Source organism: Podarcis muralis, chromosome 6 (assembly GCF_964188315.1).
Source record: "Podarcis muralis chromosome 6, rPodMur119.hap1.1, whole genome shotgun sequence".
Taxonomy (NCBI): Eukaryota; Metazoa; Chordata; class Lepidosauria; order Squamata; family Lacertidae; genus Podarcis; species Podarcis muralis.
Genome location: NC_135660.1, coordinates 41,579,839 through 41,600,796, shown reverse-complemented (window position 1 = coordinate 41,600,796; position 20,958 = coordinate 41,579,839). Strand labels below are relative to the sequence as shown.

The 20,958-nt window shown below is 44.9% G+C and overlaps 1 protein-coding gene across 1 annotated transcript; it reads right to left on the bottom strand.

Annotated features, from left to right (window-relative positions):
- Positions 1–293: 293 nt before the first annotated feature.
- On the bottom strand, positions 294–9,931 carry GOT1 (glutamic-oxaloacetic transaminase 1). Its single transcript, XM_028730601.2, has 9 exons — positions 9,709–9,931; positions 6,438–6,619; positions 5,704–5,827; positions 4,741–4,853; positions 3,649–3,753; positions 2,765–2,915; positions 2,316–2,481; positions 1,666–1,808; positions 294–1,284 (listed from the first exon to the last, which is right to left on the bottom strand). The coding sequence occupies exons 1-9, from the start codon at positions 9,830–9,832 to the stop codon at positions 1,145–1,147; spliced, it is 1,248 nt and encodes a 415-aa protein (XP_028586434.1). The 5' UTR covers positions 9,833–9,931; the 3' UTR covers positions 294–1,144.
- Positions 9,932–20,958: the final 11,027 nt, after the last annotated feature.

The following is a 20,958-nucleotide window of genomic DNA, read 5'->3' as shown; positions in this document are numbered from 1 at the left end:
AGCAGTAACATCACCCTTCTCTTCTAGCAAACTATACTCCTGATAGTTCATCAAGGTTTCCAGGCAGAGTATCTGGTTTCGGAGCTACCACAAGAGACTCACCTCTTAATCTGACAACTGGAGAGACTGAGGCAGGGAAAGATCATTTCAGGTCAAGTGGAGGGTAAGAATAGGTGCCTGGATATAGTAATGGGTTGTTCCAATGGGGGTTGAGGATCACATATAGTTTTCTACACAACAAACAGCTCTGTTCCTTTCTCCACCCCAGCCCCAAGTTGGCCAAAAGACAGGTATGGCATGAAGAGATGTTTTATTGGTTGTACTGACAGAAAAGGTGGTTCTTAAGATTACAATCTTTGCTTGTGCAAGGCTGGAAACCAGGGAAGCGGCACCAGCCTCGCTCCCTGAAGTAACCCGCGCAGCTCATACAAGGAGACCAGTCGTTTTTGGTACATATCCCACAATGCCCAACCCTTCCACTGGAGCAGGCATGGGCCAGAGAGGGTTGGTTACATAAAGTGCAAACAGAGACGCAGACAAGGCCATGTGCTTGGATTCCAGAGTTAGGTGCTGTTAATACCAAGTGTACAAAGTGGACCCCAAGAAGGAAAATTCCCACTGCCACCTGCTCACACACACAAACCGAGGGCCATTGAAAAGACAGGAAGAAGCTATGCAGACAAAAGTGCTGTTCTCAATCAATATTGAGCAAAGAGGTATGGGAGATTAGCTCCGTTGGTGGAGCAGACAAACTACGTGTTACAGTATGGAGGGATTCAGTTTTTCTTGTTTCATAGGGCCAAACTAGATGTTACATGCAGTTGTGTGTTTCTTTCTTCCACTGTTTTGGGTTTTTCAAAAACTTAGGGATGCTTGGGGGGGGCAGCTTAACCCTTTCTCACTCCACAGCCACTTTTCTACTCCATTCTCTCTAGCCAAAGGAAGAAATGGGTACTCTGTTCTCCCACACTGAGGCAGTGGGGAGGGGGGCTGATAGCAGCTTCAGAGAGTGGTAGAATTTTAACCAGAAAAGTGGCAAGAGGCAATAGTGTTCTATTTCTTTGCCTAAAACTCCCACTTTCCAAAGGCTGCTGTTGGTTTTAAAACAACCCAAAACGTAGGGGGAAAGTTACATGCAACCGATTTACTGGATTGTGGTGACGGCCTCGTGGATGGAGCTGGCAACGTAATCCAGGTTCTTCGTGGTCAGGCCACACATGTTTATGCGGCCGCTGGCCATCAGGTAGATGTGTTTCTCCTTGATCATGAACTGTACTTGCTTAGCTGGAGAAAGAGCAAGAGGAAAAATTGTGTCAGGCATCTCATCGGGTACCCAGAGCAGCCTTTACTAAGGTTTGCCAGCTGCAGCCAAGGTCACAAGCAGGAAACAAGTCTGGTAAGCGACCAGAAAGTGGATGCAATGTGAAGAGATCCTGTGAAGTGACTGGTAAAGGAAATGCACAGGTAGATCTCTTCATAGTGGAGAGCTGTGTAAAGATGGTTGCTTGGACTTGCAGTGCAGGGCAAGGAGGCCACTATTGAAGCCAGAACCATTTTTGCTAGATCACCGCAAGCATAGTCAGGAAAGCTGCTTCATTCCCTGTACCACACCCCCTCCTTCCTGCCCAGGCTCTTCCAATGTCCACTGCCCAAAGCTATACTCACGATTGAGGCCAGTGAAGCTAAACATGCCGATCTGCTCCGTGATGTGATTCCAGGTGCCCGGTGTCTGCAGCTTCTCAAGACGGGACCTGAGCTCTGCCCGCATCAGCAAGACTCGATCTGCCATGGTCTTCACATTCCCTTTCCTGTTGCAACAGAAAAGCATTAGTTCAGTCCAGCGCCAGTTTTTTTTTAATGGCAGGAATGGGAAAGTGCTGGGCAGTAAACGGGGCCCATGATCATGGCAGGGATCAACTTATCCCCTCCACTTCTTGCTGTTCCTTAGATAAAGGGGTAAAGACCCTTGACCATTAGGTCCAGTCGTGGCCGACTCTGGGGTTGCGGCGCTCATCTCGCTTTACTGGCCGAGGGAGCCGGCGTACAGCTTCCGGGTCATGTGGCCAGCATGACTAAGCCGCTTCTAGTGAACCAGAACAGCACACGGAAACGCTGTTTACCTTCCCACCGGAGTGGTACCTATTTATCTACTTGCACTTTGACGTGCTTTTGAACTGCTAGGTTGGCAGCAGCAGGGACTGAGCAACGGGAGCTCACCCCATCGTGGGGATTCGAACCGCCAACCTTCTGATTGGCAAGTCCTAGGCTCTGTGGTTTAACCCACAGCGCCACCTGCATCCCCTGCTGTTCCTTACCACTCATCAAAAAGCTCTGGAGTCGTGAGTGTCGTAGCCACAATACGTGCGCCCTGCGAGGGGGGGTTTGACCAGGTGGTGCGGACAATCTTCTCCATCTGAGACAAGGTGCGCTGCACATTGTCGGCATCCTTCGCAACAACAGTCAGGTTCCCCACACGCTCATCTGAGGGAAAAGAAAGGAAAGTCAAGCCATAAGCCTTAGGCCCGGTGCAACAGCCCAGAGGGCGAAAGGAAATTCTTACTGCCCTTTATCTGAATCTTTACTTAGTTATATCCCACCTTGTAGTTCTCAAAAAAACCCACACAAAACAGGTTCCCATAGTGGCATGAAACAGCAAAACCATACAATGCAATAATTGTTCTTTTACAAGCCAAAATAAAAAAGCAGCTTAACATTAGAGCAGAGCAAAATCCGAGAAGCAGGGAAGTTAAAAGACTATACGCACTGTACAGGCCAAAGTTTTTGGAGAAGGACTGAGCACAGAAGAGTTCGAAGCCTTCAGAAACGAAGTAGCGGACAGCCCAGGCATCTTTGTCCAGAGAACCCGAGGCAAAGCCTTGGTAGGCAGAGTCAAAGAAGGGGAACAGGAACCGGCGCTGCAAGGAATGAATAATTAAGGGGAGAAGATTGGTCTTTGGCACTTACTTCAGAGCATCCTCAACTGCCATCCCTGAAAGCACATGGCTGCCAAAGACCGGGCCTCTCAGTGATGGAACTCTCTCTCCCCAGAGAGGTTTCCTCAGCACCTACTTTATTGCCCTTTTGGGGCTTCCCAAGCTTTTCATTTTTGCATTTACATTTTAATTGTTTTCTTCTTTTTCTAACCTGCCCTGGGAATAGGATTAAAGTGAGGTATTAAAACACTTAACAGAAGAAACCAAAACCACTGGTTCCACACACTCCTTCCCTGAACAGTATGGAACCTAGTGTATTTGTGGCTATAAATAAACTTATTTAAATTTATTTTAAAAATTAAAAAGTTGTTTACTGGTGGTGTCTACTGGTGGAGATAGACTGGTGGTGTCTATCTCTCCAGACCTACTGACCTACTGTCAGTAGGTCTGGAGAGATATAGATACAAATCCCCTCTCAGCTGCGGAACTCACTGGGCGGCCTTGAATCAATCACTCTCTTGGCATCCCCAATCTCATAAGGTGGTTGTAAAATTAAAACTGGGGGGGGGGGACACACTATATACCATTTAGCTGAGCTTCCTAGTAGGAGAGCAGGATAACAATGTAACAGTACTAATAAATTAATTCAAAAACGTCCAGAAATATGGCTTTGGGCACAGACTCTGGGAGTACCTTGTTGCAGAATTGCTAATACCTTCATAACGGCAGCAATTTGTTTCCATTGCTCCTGTGTGGGGTCTGTGCCAGTTGGGTTATGAGCACAAGCATGGATCACGAAGATGGAGAACTCCGGAGCTTTCTGGGTAGAGAGAGAGAGAATAAAACCCAGTCTATTATTAATCAATTATTATTATTATTATTATTATTATTATTATTATTATTATTATTATTTATTTGTAAGTTGCCCATCTTACTGGGTGGCCCCAGCCACTCTGGGTGGCTCCCAGCAGAATAGCAAAAGCACGATGAAACATCACACATTAAAAATTACCCTAAACATCAAGTGGCACTAGCCATTTGTTTGAGACTCACTGATGAGACTGTACAATAAAGAGCTGGGTAGATGCTGCTTTCCAGATGAACACAGAATTGTAGAATTGGAAGGGACCACAAGGGTCATCTAGTCCAACCCCCTTCAATGCAGGACTCTTTAGCCCAACGTGGGGATCAAACCCACGACCCTGAGATTAAGAGTCTCATGCTCTACTGATTGACCTGTTCTATATATATATGCATTATGGATAAGACTTGGAGCTATACAGGTTTCAATCAGATAGTGAAGAATTGTTGAAGATATTATGTCTATAAAGTTCTGATATTCTATGTATATAAAATAGATACTAACAAGACAAGGCACCCTCACATAGAACAGTGCCACCCACAATGACACACATACACTTTTACAAGACTAGCATGGACTGTGATCCAAAGAACTCCACACACATCAAGGTTTCCAAGCTCTCCAGATTTCCTCTTCCAGCTGCCCTCTATTTGGAATGACTGTTCAGGAGGCATGAACAGATGTGGTAGGGAAAGCATCAGATCCACACAGGGAGATCCACCCACAGCTCTCTGAATCCCACTGAGTGAGAAGATGGGATTCCTGCATGGTGCTGTCTTGCAGTCAAGAGACACAGACCATCCTAGCAAACGTTTGGCTAGCCAGATGTTAAATCCAATATTACAATAGGCTAGAAATGTTGCTCCCGTAGAACATCTACACAGTCCCTATTCAGATTTCCTTCTATCTTATGTTACACCCAATCCGTAAGGACATCTGGCTCACCTCCAAGTCCTCCAGGAATCCCTGGATGTCCAGACCCCTCTTTGCAGCATCCCAGTAGCGATAGGTTCGGATGTCCTTGAACCCAGCATCCATGAAAACAGAGTTGTGGTTCTCTGCGGGGGAAAGAAGAGAAGCATTCATCATTCAGCCAAAGCTCAAGCTGTTCAGGATTAGAAGGGATTCTTTAAAAAATGCCCCAGATCTATTTCTTCAGAATTGCCCACCAGGGCTAGGAAAAGTATCTCACCTATCCTGTCCTTCACCCTATAAATTGTAGCCTCCACATCTGCTCCCCCTTCCTACCTTTAGTGAGAGAGAGAAAAAATACTGCGTTTCTAGATCTGTGTTTGGCTTCTTACCTTCATGCAAGGGGCAGGGGCGCTGCGTTTTAGAAGCCACCCTCAGGTCCTCCCTAATCCACTTGCACATGACTCAGACCTAGTCTGCAATGTGAGCCGAGGGGGCGGAAAACAGACTAGCAGGATTCAAGCAGCACTGTATTTCTGTCAAAACTGCTTGATGCCTCCCCCTTCCCCGTTCCTCCCCCTCCTTCTCTGGTGCCCTGTGTGCTTCCTTCTCCTTGTGTATTGTGTGTATTAGTTTAGTCATGGTTAGATTTATTTAGCCAATTCTTCCAAACCAAAGAAGTAAGGGGGGGGGGGAGAGAGAGAAAGAGAGAGTTGGGCTTTCCCTACTACCATAAGAGAAGTGCTGAATATTTTGATTATATGTGTGTGTATCAATAAACACCCTCATTTTAAGGCCTATGTGAGTTTATGTTCCTGGTTAAATCTACTAAGATGTGCTATTGCCACTGTCTAAAGCTTCACAAGACTCCTAGAACATGTATGTGTAACACATGGCTACTGAGGAGGCTTGCAAACAATGGGGAGCCCAACCTTCCCCCTCTCTCTCTCTCTACCCCAAATCATGCCAAAGTGCCAGCCAGGCCTTGGTACTCACCCCAGGAAGGAGAAGAGATGTAGACAGGGGTTGCGGTGTTGTTGGTTCCATTGTACCAGCGTCTCAAGAACTCTGCTCCAATACGGAGAGCCCCTGTGCCTCCCAAGGACTGGACACCCCCCACCTGGAACAAAGAGAAAGCAATAATTAGAAGGCAGGTACTCTTTTCAGCAAGATGCCTGGCCATCCTATAAGCAAGAATCCAGTTTCCTATAATAGCTTCACTGAACTATACTGAGATCCTTAAAAGGTAAAGGTACCCCTGCCCGTACGGGCCAGTCTTGACAGACTCTAGGGTTGTGCGCTCATCTCACTCTATAGGCCGGGAGCCAGCGCTGTCCGGAGACACTTCCGGGTTACGTGGCCAGCGTGACATCGCTGCTCTGGCGAGCCAGAGCCGCACACGGAAACGCCGTTTACCTTCCCACTAGTAAGCGGTCCTTATTTATCTACTTGCACCCGGAGGTGCTTTCGAACTGCTAGGTTGGCAGGGATCCTTACCTGTCCCCAAATTCTGAGATCCTTACCTGTCCCCAAATTCCTGTTCCAATCAAATCCCAGTTTCTACATATGTGTGTGTGAGCGAGTGAGTGAGAGTGAGAGAAAGAGATTATATGCCCCAGTGCCAACCTATTCCCACCCTACCTCTTCCATGCCATCAAGCTCTTCTGTGTTCAATTAGGCTTAACTTGCATGGATGAAGTTCATAATAGGAGTTTCCTCTTCAGGCTCACCCTGTTCTCCTTGATGGCTGGGCTGTCGTCTCCTAGGGCAATTCGTGAGGAATTGGAACGAAATTCTGGCAGGCCCAGGATGGGCAGGTACTCGTGGTTCAAGCTGAGGTCCTTGTTAATCATCTGCTCCACTTTCCGAACCACTGGCAGGACCCATGGCTGCCCCTCATCTGTGCGATAGGCTGCAAGGTGGAAGAGGAGGGAATTGTTCTAGATACAGACACACATCTCTCAGCCTAACCCTACCTCTCAGGGTTGTTGAGAAGATGGAAGGGGTCTGGGAGAGACATGTGCTGTGCCTTGAGTTTCTCAGAGGAGAGGTGTGGTACAAAATAAAAGGATGGACCAAAAAGGCTTACTGCAGAGAGCTCGTTCTCTCCCTTACTCCTTCCAGTCTCGCCTGCCAATTTTCACTTTATCCTTTTGCAAAGAGATGCTTATCTCACACAGGAGGTCTCCAATGCAGCACCATTCCCACAACCCCTTTGCTTACATATTCAAATCCAAGCACTTTATTCCAATTGAAAAGACTATCAAATATGACAGTTTGGTCACTGCACCTAGCAAGTTTGGAGCCTCAGGTACGTCGAGAGCTTAATGGGATCTTCAGGCCAAGAACATGGAGAGTATGCCTGAAGGCAGCAAAGGGGCTAGCATGGACCCCTTTGAGAGAAGACTTCAAATCCTGAGCATGAGCTGCAGCGCACAGGTAAGAGAGACCACAAACAACAACCGACAAGTATTCCAGAGGATACTGGAAAAGAGGGAACTGGCAAGCTGGCTTCTAATTAGTTTGCTGAGGGTCAAGCTTTGAGCTATTCACCTGCAGGAGGTGCAGGGACTTTGGGGCAAAGGGGAACCAGGCAACCACAGATTTTACAACTTGGGAGCAAAGGGTAATGCTTTAGAAACTGCAGGACTGGCAGCTAGCTAAACACTACACTCAGCCTGGTCTCTGCTGCTTAAGGGCAGAGTCCCTTTTCCAGTTCCTGCAAGGCCCCGGGCTTTAACTTGCTCAAGGTCGTGTGGTTCACCCAAGCAGAACATGGGCACCAGCCCAGATCTCCTGACAGCTGTAGCCCAGTCATAAGAACATCAGGTGCCAAAAGTCTAGGCAGCATCACAGCCCCCTACCTGAGGGAAGCCAATCAGTAGCAACTGTAGAAAGTACTGGGGAAACAAGCCCAAAATAAAGGATACACCGAGATTGTCACAGGACACAGAATAGAGATGAAAGAAGAAAGGGGGAAATGAATGCAGGAGGGACAGTGCAGGTAAAAAAAGGTTAAGATCCAAAAAAAGTCCTGGATCTGACAACATTAGATTAAGAAAGAGGCAACAATTCATTTTCTCTCCACAATCAGCCTGACCCATTTCCTTGTTTTTCTCTTCACGGCTTCAATTTGTTTCCATCTGTCATTACTGGACTTTTGACTATAAACCAGGGTACATAGCTTCATTAGCAATATTGCTTCAACATTTCCAGTATTGGTAGAAGTCCCCCATTTAGGCACTGGTCCTTGTAACACACAGCCCCTTTGCTAGTAGTTCTACCTCTTTCTGAATGGCTCTGTCAGATTGAAGTATCAAAAGCAGAACAGTGCCCATATCCATATGGGTCTTTAACACCTATCAAAAGCATCAATTTTGGCACCATCCTTTTGTATTCTGCAGATCTGCTGTGATCAACCATAGACCCCATGTTAATATTTATAAATGGTACAGCCAAAGATCTGCAGGTGAGATGAAGTACAAATACAATTTCTGTAAACTGAACTTGGCTGTGAGAAATTACATGCCATAAAGTATAAACAGTATTTAAGGATACAGAGCATTCTTCTGTCTGCCTGCAGATAAAAGCGTACAAATCTTCCATTTAGGCAAAACAGATGATATGTGGAGAACCCTATAACCACAACCCAATCATTACATGTAGTTTCCTGCTGAACTTTCTCAGATGTTCCTACATGAACCCAATGGCAAAGGCATGAGAATAAGAAAGGGTACAAATTGCATGAGACTAGAGGCTCTCACCCCCACAACCTACTAGTGTGATTATCTTTAGGGGTGCTTCCAGACAACCTGATTTATCCAGATTTGGTTGCAGGGAGATTAGAAGACAAGATTAGTTGACACTGCATCAAAAGCCAGTGTTATTCTGCACTTTCCAGTGCTTTCCCCCAGCACACTCCTTATCGCAAACAGTCTAATATTTTGGGGGAGCATGTTTTTGGCACAAAACCTCCCAAACTATAAATGTGCAATCTCAATTTGCCAATATGTGACCAAATCTTTCTTGAAAATAGTGATAATCTAGAAGCACCTTGGATTTCAACTGTGTGCAAGGCAGATCAGGGATCATTGAGTGTTAGCCATTTTTTATCTACAGAATTGGAAAGTATTCTGAGGCATATTTATCCCTGCTAAGCCTGAAAGCAATCAAGAGAAATAAAGAATTTTTCCAGAGGTTACACAGATGGTCCCAAGTAGTTCAGATCATCAATGTAGTTAAAATTGTAAACACATCAATGCATGTTCAAGTGAAAGCATAAGGGCTTTTTCAGTAATGGTCTCTTCCACTAGTGCTCTTACCATTTGATGGCCAATAATGTTTTATGGTTGCTATGCACTTAATCATTGCAGTTTTGTGCTGCTGATAATATTGTTGCAATGTTGCTTTACAATTTTGCATGTTTTTAAATTGTTGAGAGTCACATAGAGACCATTTGGTATTAGGCAAGGAACAAAACGAATCAAACAACGATGATCAGCAGGAGCTAGATTCTCTAGAGCCGAGACTTTATGCAGGATTTTGAAAGTATAGGAAATATGCCTGAATCAGCTGATTGTGAAACATTCATACAAATAACAAATTGTTTTCATCGCTGCCCCCAATTGTCAGATTCTTGCATCCTTGTCAGATTCCCATCGATTTCTTTTCAGACAGAGCTCTTCTGTGCCTCTTTGACAGATGGGTAGTAGGCAGAAATTCAACAAGTCTAAAGGTTCCCTGGCACGGAGCTGCAATTCTAGAGACGCCATCACCTGACGGATTTCTGTCTGTCACACAGCTGCTCAAAGGCTCAGGAGGACCCCTCTTAAAAAGGACAGGTCGGTGATGGACTTGCAGAGAATGGCAGCTCCCGTCTCCCCAGGGCTCCCTGGGATCAGATTTAGGTCCTTGACCCCCCCCCCCTCCAAGTTCAACCACCCGATTCCGACCAGGAGCCGCATCCACGCGTGCTTCCCTCCTCCCGCCCTGCTCTCTTACCTCCCACTCCCAGGTTGACCTTGCGCGGGTCCCCATCGGCGCGGAAATCCGCCGTGAGCTGGAACACAGCCACGGGCGGGGCCTGCGGGACGCTGGTGAACACGGATTTCCCTCCGGGAGACATTGCGGGACAATATCAAAGCTGGAACCCCCCGAACGCCGCTGCCTGGAGGAGACGGAGAGTGTCACCTTCACCGCAGACGGAGGCAGAGAGAGAGAGAGATGGGGAGAGCGAATCCCCGGTCCCCAATAGCAGGGAGGCGCGCCCTCCCGCCAATCGGAGAGCCGCTTTCGAGGGGGGCGAGGCGGGACAGCCAATCGCACGAATTTTGAGATTGCCGGCTAATAGAATACCGCATACGAGGGAAGCCCCTGAAGGGTAGCCAACCACTGCCTTCTAGAGGCGGGACAAAGCTACAAATAACCAATCCCTCCGCGGTAGGAGAAGGAGTCATAAAGCCTATTGTAGAAACGGGATAGGTCGGGTTCTCATAAGGCCCAGCTGCGACCAGATGCTCTGCTGCTAGGAAAGGCGGGAGCGCGGGGTTTGGTTCGGAGCGAGGCGGGAAGATTCTGGAATTTGCAAAAGCCACCTGGAAAGCTCCCCAAATAGTGGAGGGTCAACTGTGTTTGCTCTTGGGAGATTATGTGGGCCGAGGAGGAGGCGCTTGTTTTATTAATTAAGCAAACTAGTATTATTGTAATAAAAGCCCTGAGCGGGTCACGATAAATGTTAAAGTCATCAATTAAAAAACAGTTACAAACCTTACCTTCCAGAGAGGAGTTGAACCCATTGGAAAGTTACAGCGCCTACTGTGGCTGTAGAGACCAATACAGGAGAGACATGTTTTGTTGCAGCTTGTGCTGATGCAGGTGTACCATGGTGTTTCTTCTCTCTGTGCTCCTCCCAGAGGAGCAGTCATTTCTCCTCTGGTCACTGCTGTGAATACACGACATGACCATTTCCAGACACTCCAGTCGTCTGCAAGGGATTCCCACACAGCGGGGTTAATGTTGCCAGCCTTCCTGTCACTTTTGCAGACATCTTTGTAACAGAGTTGGTCTGCCAACAGGCCCATACAGCACATCCTTGGGGATCCTGCCATCTTCCCTCCTATGGACATTACCAATCCAACACAGACGTCGCTGAGCCAGAAGAAGCACAAACATGTTGGGAAGGTGGGCTTGAGAGAGCACATCTTTCTTTGAGACTCTGTCCTGCCATGTGATGCCCCAAATCTTCCTGACGCAGCACATATGGAAAGCATTGGGGTGTCTCTCCAGCGGGTGTAAGTTGCCCACGACTCACTTCCATAAAGCATTGTGCTCAACACACAAGCTTGGTAGACGTTCATCTTGGTATCAGCCGTTAGCATCACATTGCTCCATACCCTTTTGGAGAGAAGAGCCATAGCTGCCTTACCAATATGCTAGTCTAGCTCAGCGTTGGTGGAAAGGTTGCTGGTTATGATGGAGCCCAGGTAGACAAAATAATCTTCCACCTCAAGCATATGGTCACCAGTGTTGATGTGTGGTGTGCTGGAGATGTCCTAACCCAGGTCTTCGTCACACTGATGGTGACGCTGAACCGTTTTCAGCAGGCACCAAAAAGAACACCATGAAAGAACATGTCTAGTATCAACAACTGCCACCTGCAAGAAAAGGAAACTCAATCTACCACATTTATCTTTTAAAACTTCTTTAGCAGTTGTATCTTAAGGGCTTTGGGGGCTATTCTGTGTGCACCTGTGACTGACCATTGTGCAGCACTCTCACACACCATATTCCAATATGTTTCTCTCACCATTTGAGTGTACAACACAATTATTTTAACTATGATCATGTACCTGCGTGTGCACATTCCCTCCTTCCCAATCCATTTTCCTTTTCTGTTGCAGCTTTTTCGATTGTAAACCTGAGGGCAGGGATTGTCTTGTCTGTAGTGAATCGTAAGCTTCCCTGGGAGCCCTTTTTGTCTGAAGAGCAGGATAAAAATTATGTCAATAAATAAAATATTTGTTTCTCAGAAAGCAATATTTATGGGATAAAAATAAATACATATATTGCTTGTTTGTTTGCTTATTTATTATTTAACAATTATGAAGCACCTGATATCATCAAAAGACGTGACATCTCTGCTCTCAATCTTAGTCTTGTAGATACAATATAACTGTAGTCTAGTAGATACAATACAACCGTAATAAATATTTGGGTGGACAGTGTGTTCACCAGAACTCTTCATTCAGCTGGATGTTAGGCAAAGCAGGATAGGGAAGGAAAAGGTATTGAAGCCACAAAGTCTGCATTTATAAGCCTTAAAGTGTAGCAAGTGATAGTAAATTTAGGGTGCAATATTGCAGCCTCTTAACCTAGACTTCTGAATAGACACGTATAGGATTGCACTGCAAAATGGATTATACTATACTAGGTGCTTTTCAGGTTACACCTAGGACTACTGGGTAAATAAGCAAATGTCCACTTTTTGTAACTATAGAACTCAGCTATAAACAACATGGAGCAGAACCAGAGTTCTGTTCATATAGAGTTAGTTATCTCTGTAAGGTCACTGGGGGGCGCTGCTGTACCATCTTTACTGCATCAGGACTGCTACAACATTCAAAGCAAATGCTGTATAATAACCCCTTTTTATTTCAATTTATTTCTATGTTGTTATTAAATAGTGATTTTATTTCTATGGCAGCTCTCAATTCTTGCTAAACAAGAGCCAGATAATGCTCATGTGCATTATAAATACTAACCAAAATTAAACAATTAGATTTTTCATGTCATACTCAGTCTATCAGAAGAGGCAGTTAGAAAGCTTTACTAATTCAGATTCTAGCTTCCTTTTGGAGTTGAAAGTAAAACTTTCAGCACGTTGGCCTCTATCTGCTACTTTTGTTGCTTGTTATCCCCAGGCTTGATCTAATCAACAACATGCATATCTTAACTAGATCTGGAACACTAATCCGCATTTCCTGGAAGCAGATTATCCCCTACTCCTTTAAAAGTAGGGGGAAAAAATCCTTTCCAAAGCAAATTGAATTCCAACTAGCAGTATTCCAGGACACAATCATTAAACCACGTCTATGCACAATGGTATTTTGTTTTTGTTTAGTGGGGATGGTGTCAGTTACTGTGAATTTGATGCTCTTTTTGCTTGCTCAGGTCTATACTAAGCACTTGCCACATTATCCATACAGCCCTGAAATTCAGTTATATCTACTAACTTTTGGGAAAGATCATTTTGAGAGTGATACATGAAATATTTCAGTTTAAAGTGGAACACCTCCCCTTTGTTGACCCCCTGCCTATTGACATCATACAGGCCCCTTCAGTGTGTTCTTTTCAGTGCCAGATTAAAACATTTTTGTTTAGGCAAACCTATCCAGACAAGTAGGTGTTGATATGTTTTGATCTGATTTAGTTTACTGCTAGTTTTAACTGTTTTAATTAGATGACCATAGAATGGTAGAGTTGTAAGGTACCCTGAGGCTCATCTAGCCTGGCCTCCTGCTGTGCAGGAATCTCAGCTAAAGCTTTTTTCTTTTTTCCTTTTCTATTTTGTAATGTAAAAACCATAATAAAAATTTTATTTAAAAAAAAGGAATCTCAGCTAAAGCATCCATGACAGATGGTTTTCCAACCTCTTATTAAAAATCTCCAAGGAAGGAGAGTCCACCACCTTCTGAGGGATTCTGTTCCACTGTCAAAGTTCTTCCTGATGTTTAGTCAGAATCTCCTTCCTTGTACAGTGGTACCTCGGGTTAAGAACTTAATTCGTTCTGGAGGTCTGTTCTTAATCTGAAACTGTTCTTAACCTGAGGTACCACTTTAGCTAATGGGGCCTCCTGCTGCCGCCGCGCCTCCAGAGCACAATTTCTGTTCTCTTCCTGAAGCAAAGTTCTTCACCAGAGGTACTATTTCTGGGTTTGCAGAGTCTGTAACCTGAAGCGTCTGTAACCCAAGTTACCACTGTAATTTGAAGTCACTGGTCTGGGTCCTACCCTCTGGAGCTGGAGAAAAGAAGCTTGTTCCATCTTCCATGTGACAGCTCTTTAGATATTTGAAGATGGCCATTCTGTCTCCTCTTAGTCTCCTCTTATCTAAGCTAAACATACCCATCTCCCAATTATTTGCTTTTAAGTGTGTTTATTGAGAAGTTTAATATTTCTTGTAAACTGCTGAGAAGTTTTGTGACCATCAAGCAGTACATAAATTTTGTTAAATGAAAAAAAGGAATGAAGTAATCCAGTAGTATACCTTTTCTATGTTAAAAATAGTATCCTGCTAATTGAGTTAGTAGGGACGCGGGTGGTGCTGTGGGTAAAAGCCTCAGCGCCTAGGGCTTGCCGATCGAAAGGTCAGCGGTTCGAATCCCCGCGGCGGGGTGCGCTCCCGTTGTTCGGTCCCAGCGCCTGCCAACCTAGCAGTTCGAAAGCACTCCCGGGTGCAAGTAGATAAATAGGGACCGCTTACTAGCGGGAAGATAAACGGTGTTTCTGTGTGCGGCTCTGGCTCGCCAGAGCAGCGATGTCACGCTGGCCACGTGACCCGGAAGTGTCTCTGGACAGCGCTGGCCCCCGGCCTCTTGAGTGAGATGGGCGCACAACCCTAGAGTCTGTCAAGACTGGCCCGTACGGGCAGGGGTACCTTTACCTTTACTTTTTTAATTGAGTTAGTAAAGTCATGCTTATTGCTGCTTCTGAAAGACTGAGCCACTAACTCCAGGTCCTGCCAACACATTAGATTTTACATTAGTATTGTGGTTCTTTGTGACCTAAAATCTAATATGTTGGCACATTATTCTTAATAAAAGGTTAAAAAAATTTTTTTTTTGAAAATCCTGCTACAAAAAGTTTGCACACATGAGGAGCACAGATCCTGCAATAAACAGGGGAGGGAATGGACCAAATATAAATTACGGTATTAAGTTTGCAGCATCTTTAAGGAACCATAGGAATTACATGAAGAATTTAAGAAGCTGGGATCTGGTACTTTGACACATCGGTCTAAAACTAGGTTTGAAGAAGAGGGAAAGGATGTTGTAAAAAAAAAGTTTGAGCCTGTGGTTTAAAGTTTAAAGGTTTAAAGTGTTAAAAGAATATTTAAAATTGTGTAAGTATTTAAGATTCCAAATTGTAAGTGCCTAATTATCTATTGCTTGTGGAAGTGGTTTTTCATAAAAATAATAATAATGTCTACTAATTTTTTAACGGATAGAAGTATTTCCATTGAATGGTTTTACTTCCACCCCTATAACCATGGCGTAGTAGAAAGAGAATCAAACTTGGATTCTTACAAAACTTTTCTTTCCACAAAGTTGTGCATGTTTCTATAAAACAAATATGCATCTAAAAATAGTTCCAGATGAATCCAAATTAAGATTATATCTTCGGTTCCTGGGAGTTTTCTCAGAGACTCGATACACAGAACGTAACACAAGCTTCTATGATTAAAATTCAATCTCCCATTCCCAGGGAAATAATCCCAATTATGGACTGGCACTTGGTTCTTATAAAAAAAGAAGAAAAAACTCTCAACAAGAGCTAACAGCTTTGTAAGACCAAGCTCTTTTATAACATTCATCCTCTTTGCCCATATTTTTGTCTCCAAATACGGTATTTTTTTGACAGACTGGAAACCATAACTTAGTCTCATCGCTACTTCTTTTGCTAGTTGAAGGAAAATCCTCACACACCAAATCATGCTAAATGAAAATGTACCGTAGCTTAGGAAGTTTCTGTACCCTTCTATTCATATCCTCTGCTGCTTAATCAACACATCATGGAACCTCACAATGAAATTATGTAAAATTTGGGAAGTGCCTTTGTCAGGAAGGCCAGCATGGTGTAGTGGTTAGTGTTGGACTAGGACCTGGAATTATATTGGGAAAAAGCCTTGAATGTAATAATAAATAAGGTGAGGAAGATACCTCCTCTGGTTGTGGTTGTTTAAAACTTGGGGGTCCCCACTACTCTCAGTGATACCCTCAAGATACAGGAAAGAAAAATGTTGGGATCCTGCCCCACAGTCAATCTATTGTTCTCCTTTCTGCATACCAGGAGAGAATCACCAGGCTCTACAGGTCATTTGCAAGGGAGATCCCTAGATCCATATTTTGTGTAGACTGATATAAGTCTTTAAATTGCTAGCCTTTGCCAAGACTGTTGCAGAAACGAATTATATTACCTTCTTATAACAATAGGCACCCAATTTATTTCAGTACCTTATAAATATGCTTCCTTGAGCTAACTGAATATTGTAAACCCATAATGAACTTTGGGTGGTAACCAATATTGCTTGCAATATTCAATAAGCTTAATCTTATGAGCCATGAAATATCCTGTCTTTGTTTTTGTTCTTTCAGTGATGTAATATGTTAGTTTAGCTATTATAGCAAACTCCCACACTTACTCAATCCACTCACTAATAGATGGTATTGTTATTAATCTCCATTTCTTTGCATATAAGATTTTGGCTGCTGCCAGCATATGAGAAGCCAGTTCCTCATGTTGTTGCTTCATTCAGTAAAAATAACAATGGCTCTAGCAATCCTTCTTCAGTATTACTTTTTCTCCTCCCCGCCTTGAAAAAAAAAGCCTCCTCACAATTCCACCACACGTTGGGGGAGGAGGAACCTCTTTCCTTTTTCTGACATTTCCAACACGTATACAGGTGATTTTGATTGATATTATGTATTTTATAATATACCACCTACTCAGCAGCTTATAACAATTCTCTCTTAACTGGCATATAGTGGTACCTCGGGTTACATATGCTTCAGGTTACATACACTTCAGGTTACAGACTCCTCTAACCCAGAAATAGTACCTTGGGTTAAAAACTTTGCTTCAGGATGAGAACAGAAATTGTGCTACGGCGGCAGCAGGAGGCCCTATTAGCTAAAGTAGTGCTTCAGGTTAAGAACAGTTTCAGGTTAAGAACGGACCTCCGGAACAAATTAAGTACTTAACCCAAGGTACCACTGTATTCAAATAAAACGTATATGCTTTCATCCATAAATTTATCCAAATCTCAAATGGAATATTTGCTCTCAGGCTTTGAGCCCATTTCACCATGTAAATTAATTACCAACAACGACAACAACCATCTTAGCGGTTCCTCACTTTAGAACCAAGTGTAGTTGCTAGGATATTAAGACAGTACTGGAGGAAACGCATACGCAGGTCCCCCCCAAACTAGAGGCATTTAGGGCCTCCGGTAATGATGCATGTGGCAGTTTGCTGCCAGAACTATCATTCCCTACCCCTCAAGCTCCCCACCCACTGTACTTTAATCTTGCACAGGTACACAAAGGCTGCCATGGAAAAGTTTGTAAAAAGAGAAAACATAGAAAGAGGCCCGGAGGCACCTCTGCCCCATAATCTCTTGACTATGATTGACGCAGAGAAATGACCTGCCAGTCAACGTGAGCATTCATATACCTGAGCCGAGAGAGAGGGAGACCCTCCCCCCACCCCACACACTTACAGAGCCCCACCCTGCAGCAATGCCCTGGCAGGGAATCCATGTTTATGTTTTCACATCCACCATGGAGGCTGCGGAGAGAGACTCCCCACAGAGTGGAGAGGGGGCCCAGGAGAGGAGAACACGGTGTGGATGCAAGCTCTCTAGAAAGCAGTTTCTGGTTTGTCGCAGTTGGTCAAACCTGCAAGGGCATATGAAGGGCCTGCTGGATCAGGCCAATGGCCCATCTAAGTCCAGTATCCTGCTCTCACAGTGGCCAACCAGATGTCTGTGGGAAACCTGCAAAGAGGACCTGAGCAAAAGGGTGCTCTTTCCTCCTGGGGTTTCCAGCAACTGTCATTCAGAAACAATTGTGGAAGCAGAGCATAGGTATCATGGCTAACTCCACCTCCCGCAAAGCGCACCATTTCCATCTTCAGGTTAAATTGCAATGACAGCATTATTTTTTACCTGTACCATTAGCCTGACCTGAAGCTTTACGGAAAAGCCATCCATGCAGATTCTTGTTGCCACTGCCAACGATTCCAGGTAGCATCCATCGAGCCAATCTCCCAAGTTGTCGCTTCCAAGCAGACCATAGGGGGATCCACAACACAGATTTTAAGCATAGCCAATGCACATTTAAAACACATGGCTTCCCTCCCCCCCCAAAAAAAAAAATATTGGGAACTGCAATCAGTTAAGGGTGCTGAAAATTATAGCTCTGTGAAGGGGAAACTACAGACCCCCAGGTTCTTGGCAGATGTTATGTCCTTTAAATGTGCTTAAAGTTAGCTCTTAAATCAAAAGCTGCAGACACTTTTTGTAACTGGGAGACAGCTTCAGCAGCACCTTAGCAGTGAAATGTTCAGAATTAGGATTCCCATACTGGTGCTCCAAATAGTCCTTGTTCACAACAGGTGGGGAATGGACTAAAGTCCAGCCTGCTACACAAGGCACAGACGAAGATGGGAGATTGAACCAGTGTCACATCAGGGCAAGGGCCACTCTTTCTGAATAGCAGCTCACAGTCTCAGCCATAGGTGGTGCTTCCAGATCAGGAATTGGCAACTGTGCTTTCTTTGGACCCAGTGAGTCAATCTCCTGGTCCTTCCCGAGAAACTTCAAAGGAAGCAGGGGCAGCCCAAGATATTTTGCTGCCTGAAGGGCCAGAAAATGACAAAATGGCAGCACCTCCCGACCACACAGAGAAACCAACTGGACCATCAGTTGACTCTTAACACTAGTGGCAGGATAGCATCCTCCGCTGCACCCTATGGCAAAGCAGGCCAGATTAGGAGGCCTGGGAGAAGCCATGTGGCTGTCAACTGAGCATCTGCAGCCTGAGGTGGTGGTTGCTTAACTCTGCCAAATGGTAGAGCCGGCCCTGGAGCTCTATAATTTTGCCAGGGTAGTGTTGCCCTGTCCTGTCCTCTCTGCCCCAACCTTTCTCAGTTGTTTCCTGTCCTGGGGTTACATTACGTGTAGTCATTATCCTCCCTTGACAGCTCCGAGGTAGCTGCGTTTCTTCAGAATCTGGGTGACATTAGCATTCCTCTGACCACAGCTGTTTTCTGGCAGATGGGTCCAGACTAAGGAGAGTGGGCTGTCTTCATTCTCAGACCCCCAAGGTCAGGTCAGGAAGCTTTTTCTGCTGCGATTCCCCAGATTAGCTGATCCCTAACAACATGTCCAGATCTGCAGCATTAACCCTTGGTTGCCACACGCACACCCGCTAACCCAAGATTGTCTTGAAAGCCTCAACTTTTGCATGAGACAGGGATCAGAGATGCTATACCAAAAGGAAAAGTACTGTGAAGGGATGGTAAAGAAGGCCTTTGGAAACACAATGAGTTCCTAGATAACATAGAGGGGGGGCATTCTTGTGTACCTCCTCCATGTACCATTTTTTACAATAATTATGGCATAATTGGGATAACAAAGGATGTAACTTTTCTTTGATGTGTCCCCATGATCGAGCATCATATAATGTGCTGTATTGGAGGAGGAAAACAGGGGAGGACAGTTCTGGAACTTCTTCTGTGTAGGAGTGATTATGTCCTCTGCTGGAGTGCCAGAGTAATTGATGCCCTTGCTCTGGCAAGTGAATGGGGTTTTGAGTTTTACTATTGTTTGTGCCATATCAGTACAAAGTCGGAAAATAAGGTCATATGGGCAAACACATATACATACCTATGTGTGTATGTCCCTGCATTTTTGGGGTGGGGCTAAGAGGCTACCATGATGAGCTCCTGCATGCCATTTTTTTACCACTACACCACTGATCACAATGGTTAACAGGGAGGGGGAATACCAAGGAGATCTTGGGTTCAATCCCTGGTATGTCTACCTAAGAGAGCAAGCGAAAGGCCTCTGCCTTGGGCTCTGGCAAAGCATTTGTATGGAACCTTTTAGGTTTCCAGGTGCATTGTGGCCTGTTTCTTCCAACCTGCAGAGTAGGAAACTTACATGTTTTTGCAGCTGGGGGAACTGACTCTGCAAGACAGTAGCTTGCCACCAAATGCCACCCAAATGAGTCCATGAACTATGAGGCTTTGACACTTGTTTGGGCAGAAGGCCACATCATGAAGAATTTGTATCTGGTATCTGGGTTACGGCCAGAGCTCAGTGGTAGAGCACCTGCCTGGCATGTAGAAGGTCCCAGGTTCACATCTAGGGTTGTCATATTTCAAGAAGTATAAATCCGGACACAGTTGCCGAGCTTTTTTTCAGTGATCATCGAAAGTTGTTAATCAACTCCTACTGCTGTCTCAATACAGTTGCATGCTTCCATTGCAGGGCTCCATTGAAAACAGCTTCTGCACATCAACCAGGAAGTGATCTCTCCAGACAAGGGAACAACTCTTCTTACCTGTGCTGCTGCGATCTGCTGGGTGATGCAGACGCCAATAGGCAGTTGAATGAGCGTGCATACTCTTTCCATTTACCTCCCTCCCACCCCCTTTGCATGGCCCGGGGTACTGGCAACCCACACTACACCACTGCACTGAGATGGCTGTGCTTTTGAACATTGCCACCATGTGAGCAAAATATCAGCTGCACGTGGGAAGTTCTTCTCAGCTGTGCCACCCCTGCAGGTCACTTGCTGCAAGCCAGCTGACAACCAGCACGCTAGCTAACCTTGATGTATTTCACCCCACACTTGTTAACCCAGACTTTTAGCAACAAAATTACTTGTGCACAAGGATAACCATGATTTTTGTGTGTGCTTAAGGAGGGAATTATATATTAGATCAAAGAGGGAATAGTTAAAACGAGGAGCAAAAGTGCCGCTCTCAAGCAGCTGAATAGTGGCACACTTTAAGAATTCTCCGGCAAGAACTCATTTTATGGTCTCAGACAAGTCACTTACTTGGCAGCTTTGTGTCAGACGAGGACAGCAAACAAGATGCATGTCCTGCCATCCAAGTTGGCCATAAATATGTTACAAAGCACAGAGCTGCCTCAATTTTTGAGCATACGTGACATTCTGATTTGTCGTGAGCTCTATATAAATAAGCAAATAACTCAGATGCATGGAGAGTTATGTCTGCTGTGTAAATAGTTACTTACATCATAATTGTTTCCTGTTTTATGATAATGAGTATGATAAAAACTGTTCTGATGTTAATACCATTAATTCAACGGTGGGCAGAAGATACACTGGGATCTACTGGTAGATGTCTGCATGATTTGCTGTAGATGTTTCTGACTCCCAGCTGTCATCCCCACCCCCCGCAAATAATTCTGGGCCCTGTGGTTTGTTAAGGGTTGCTGTGA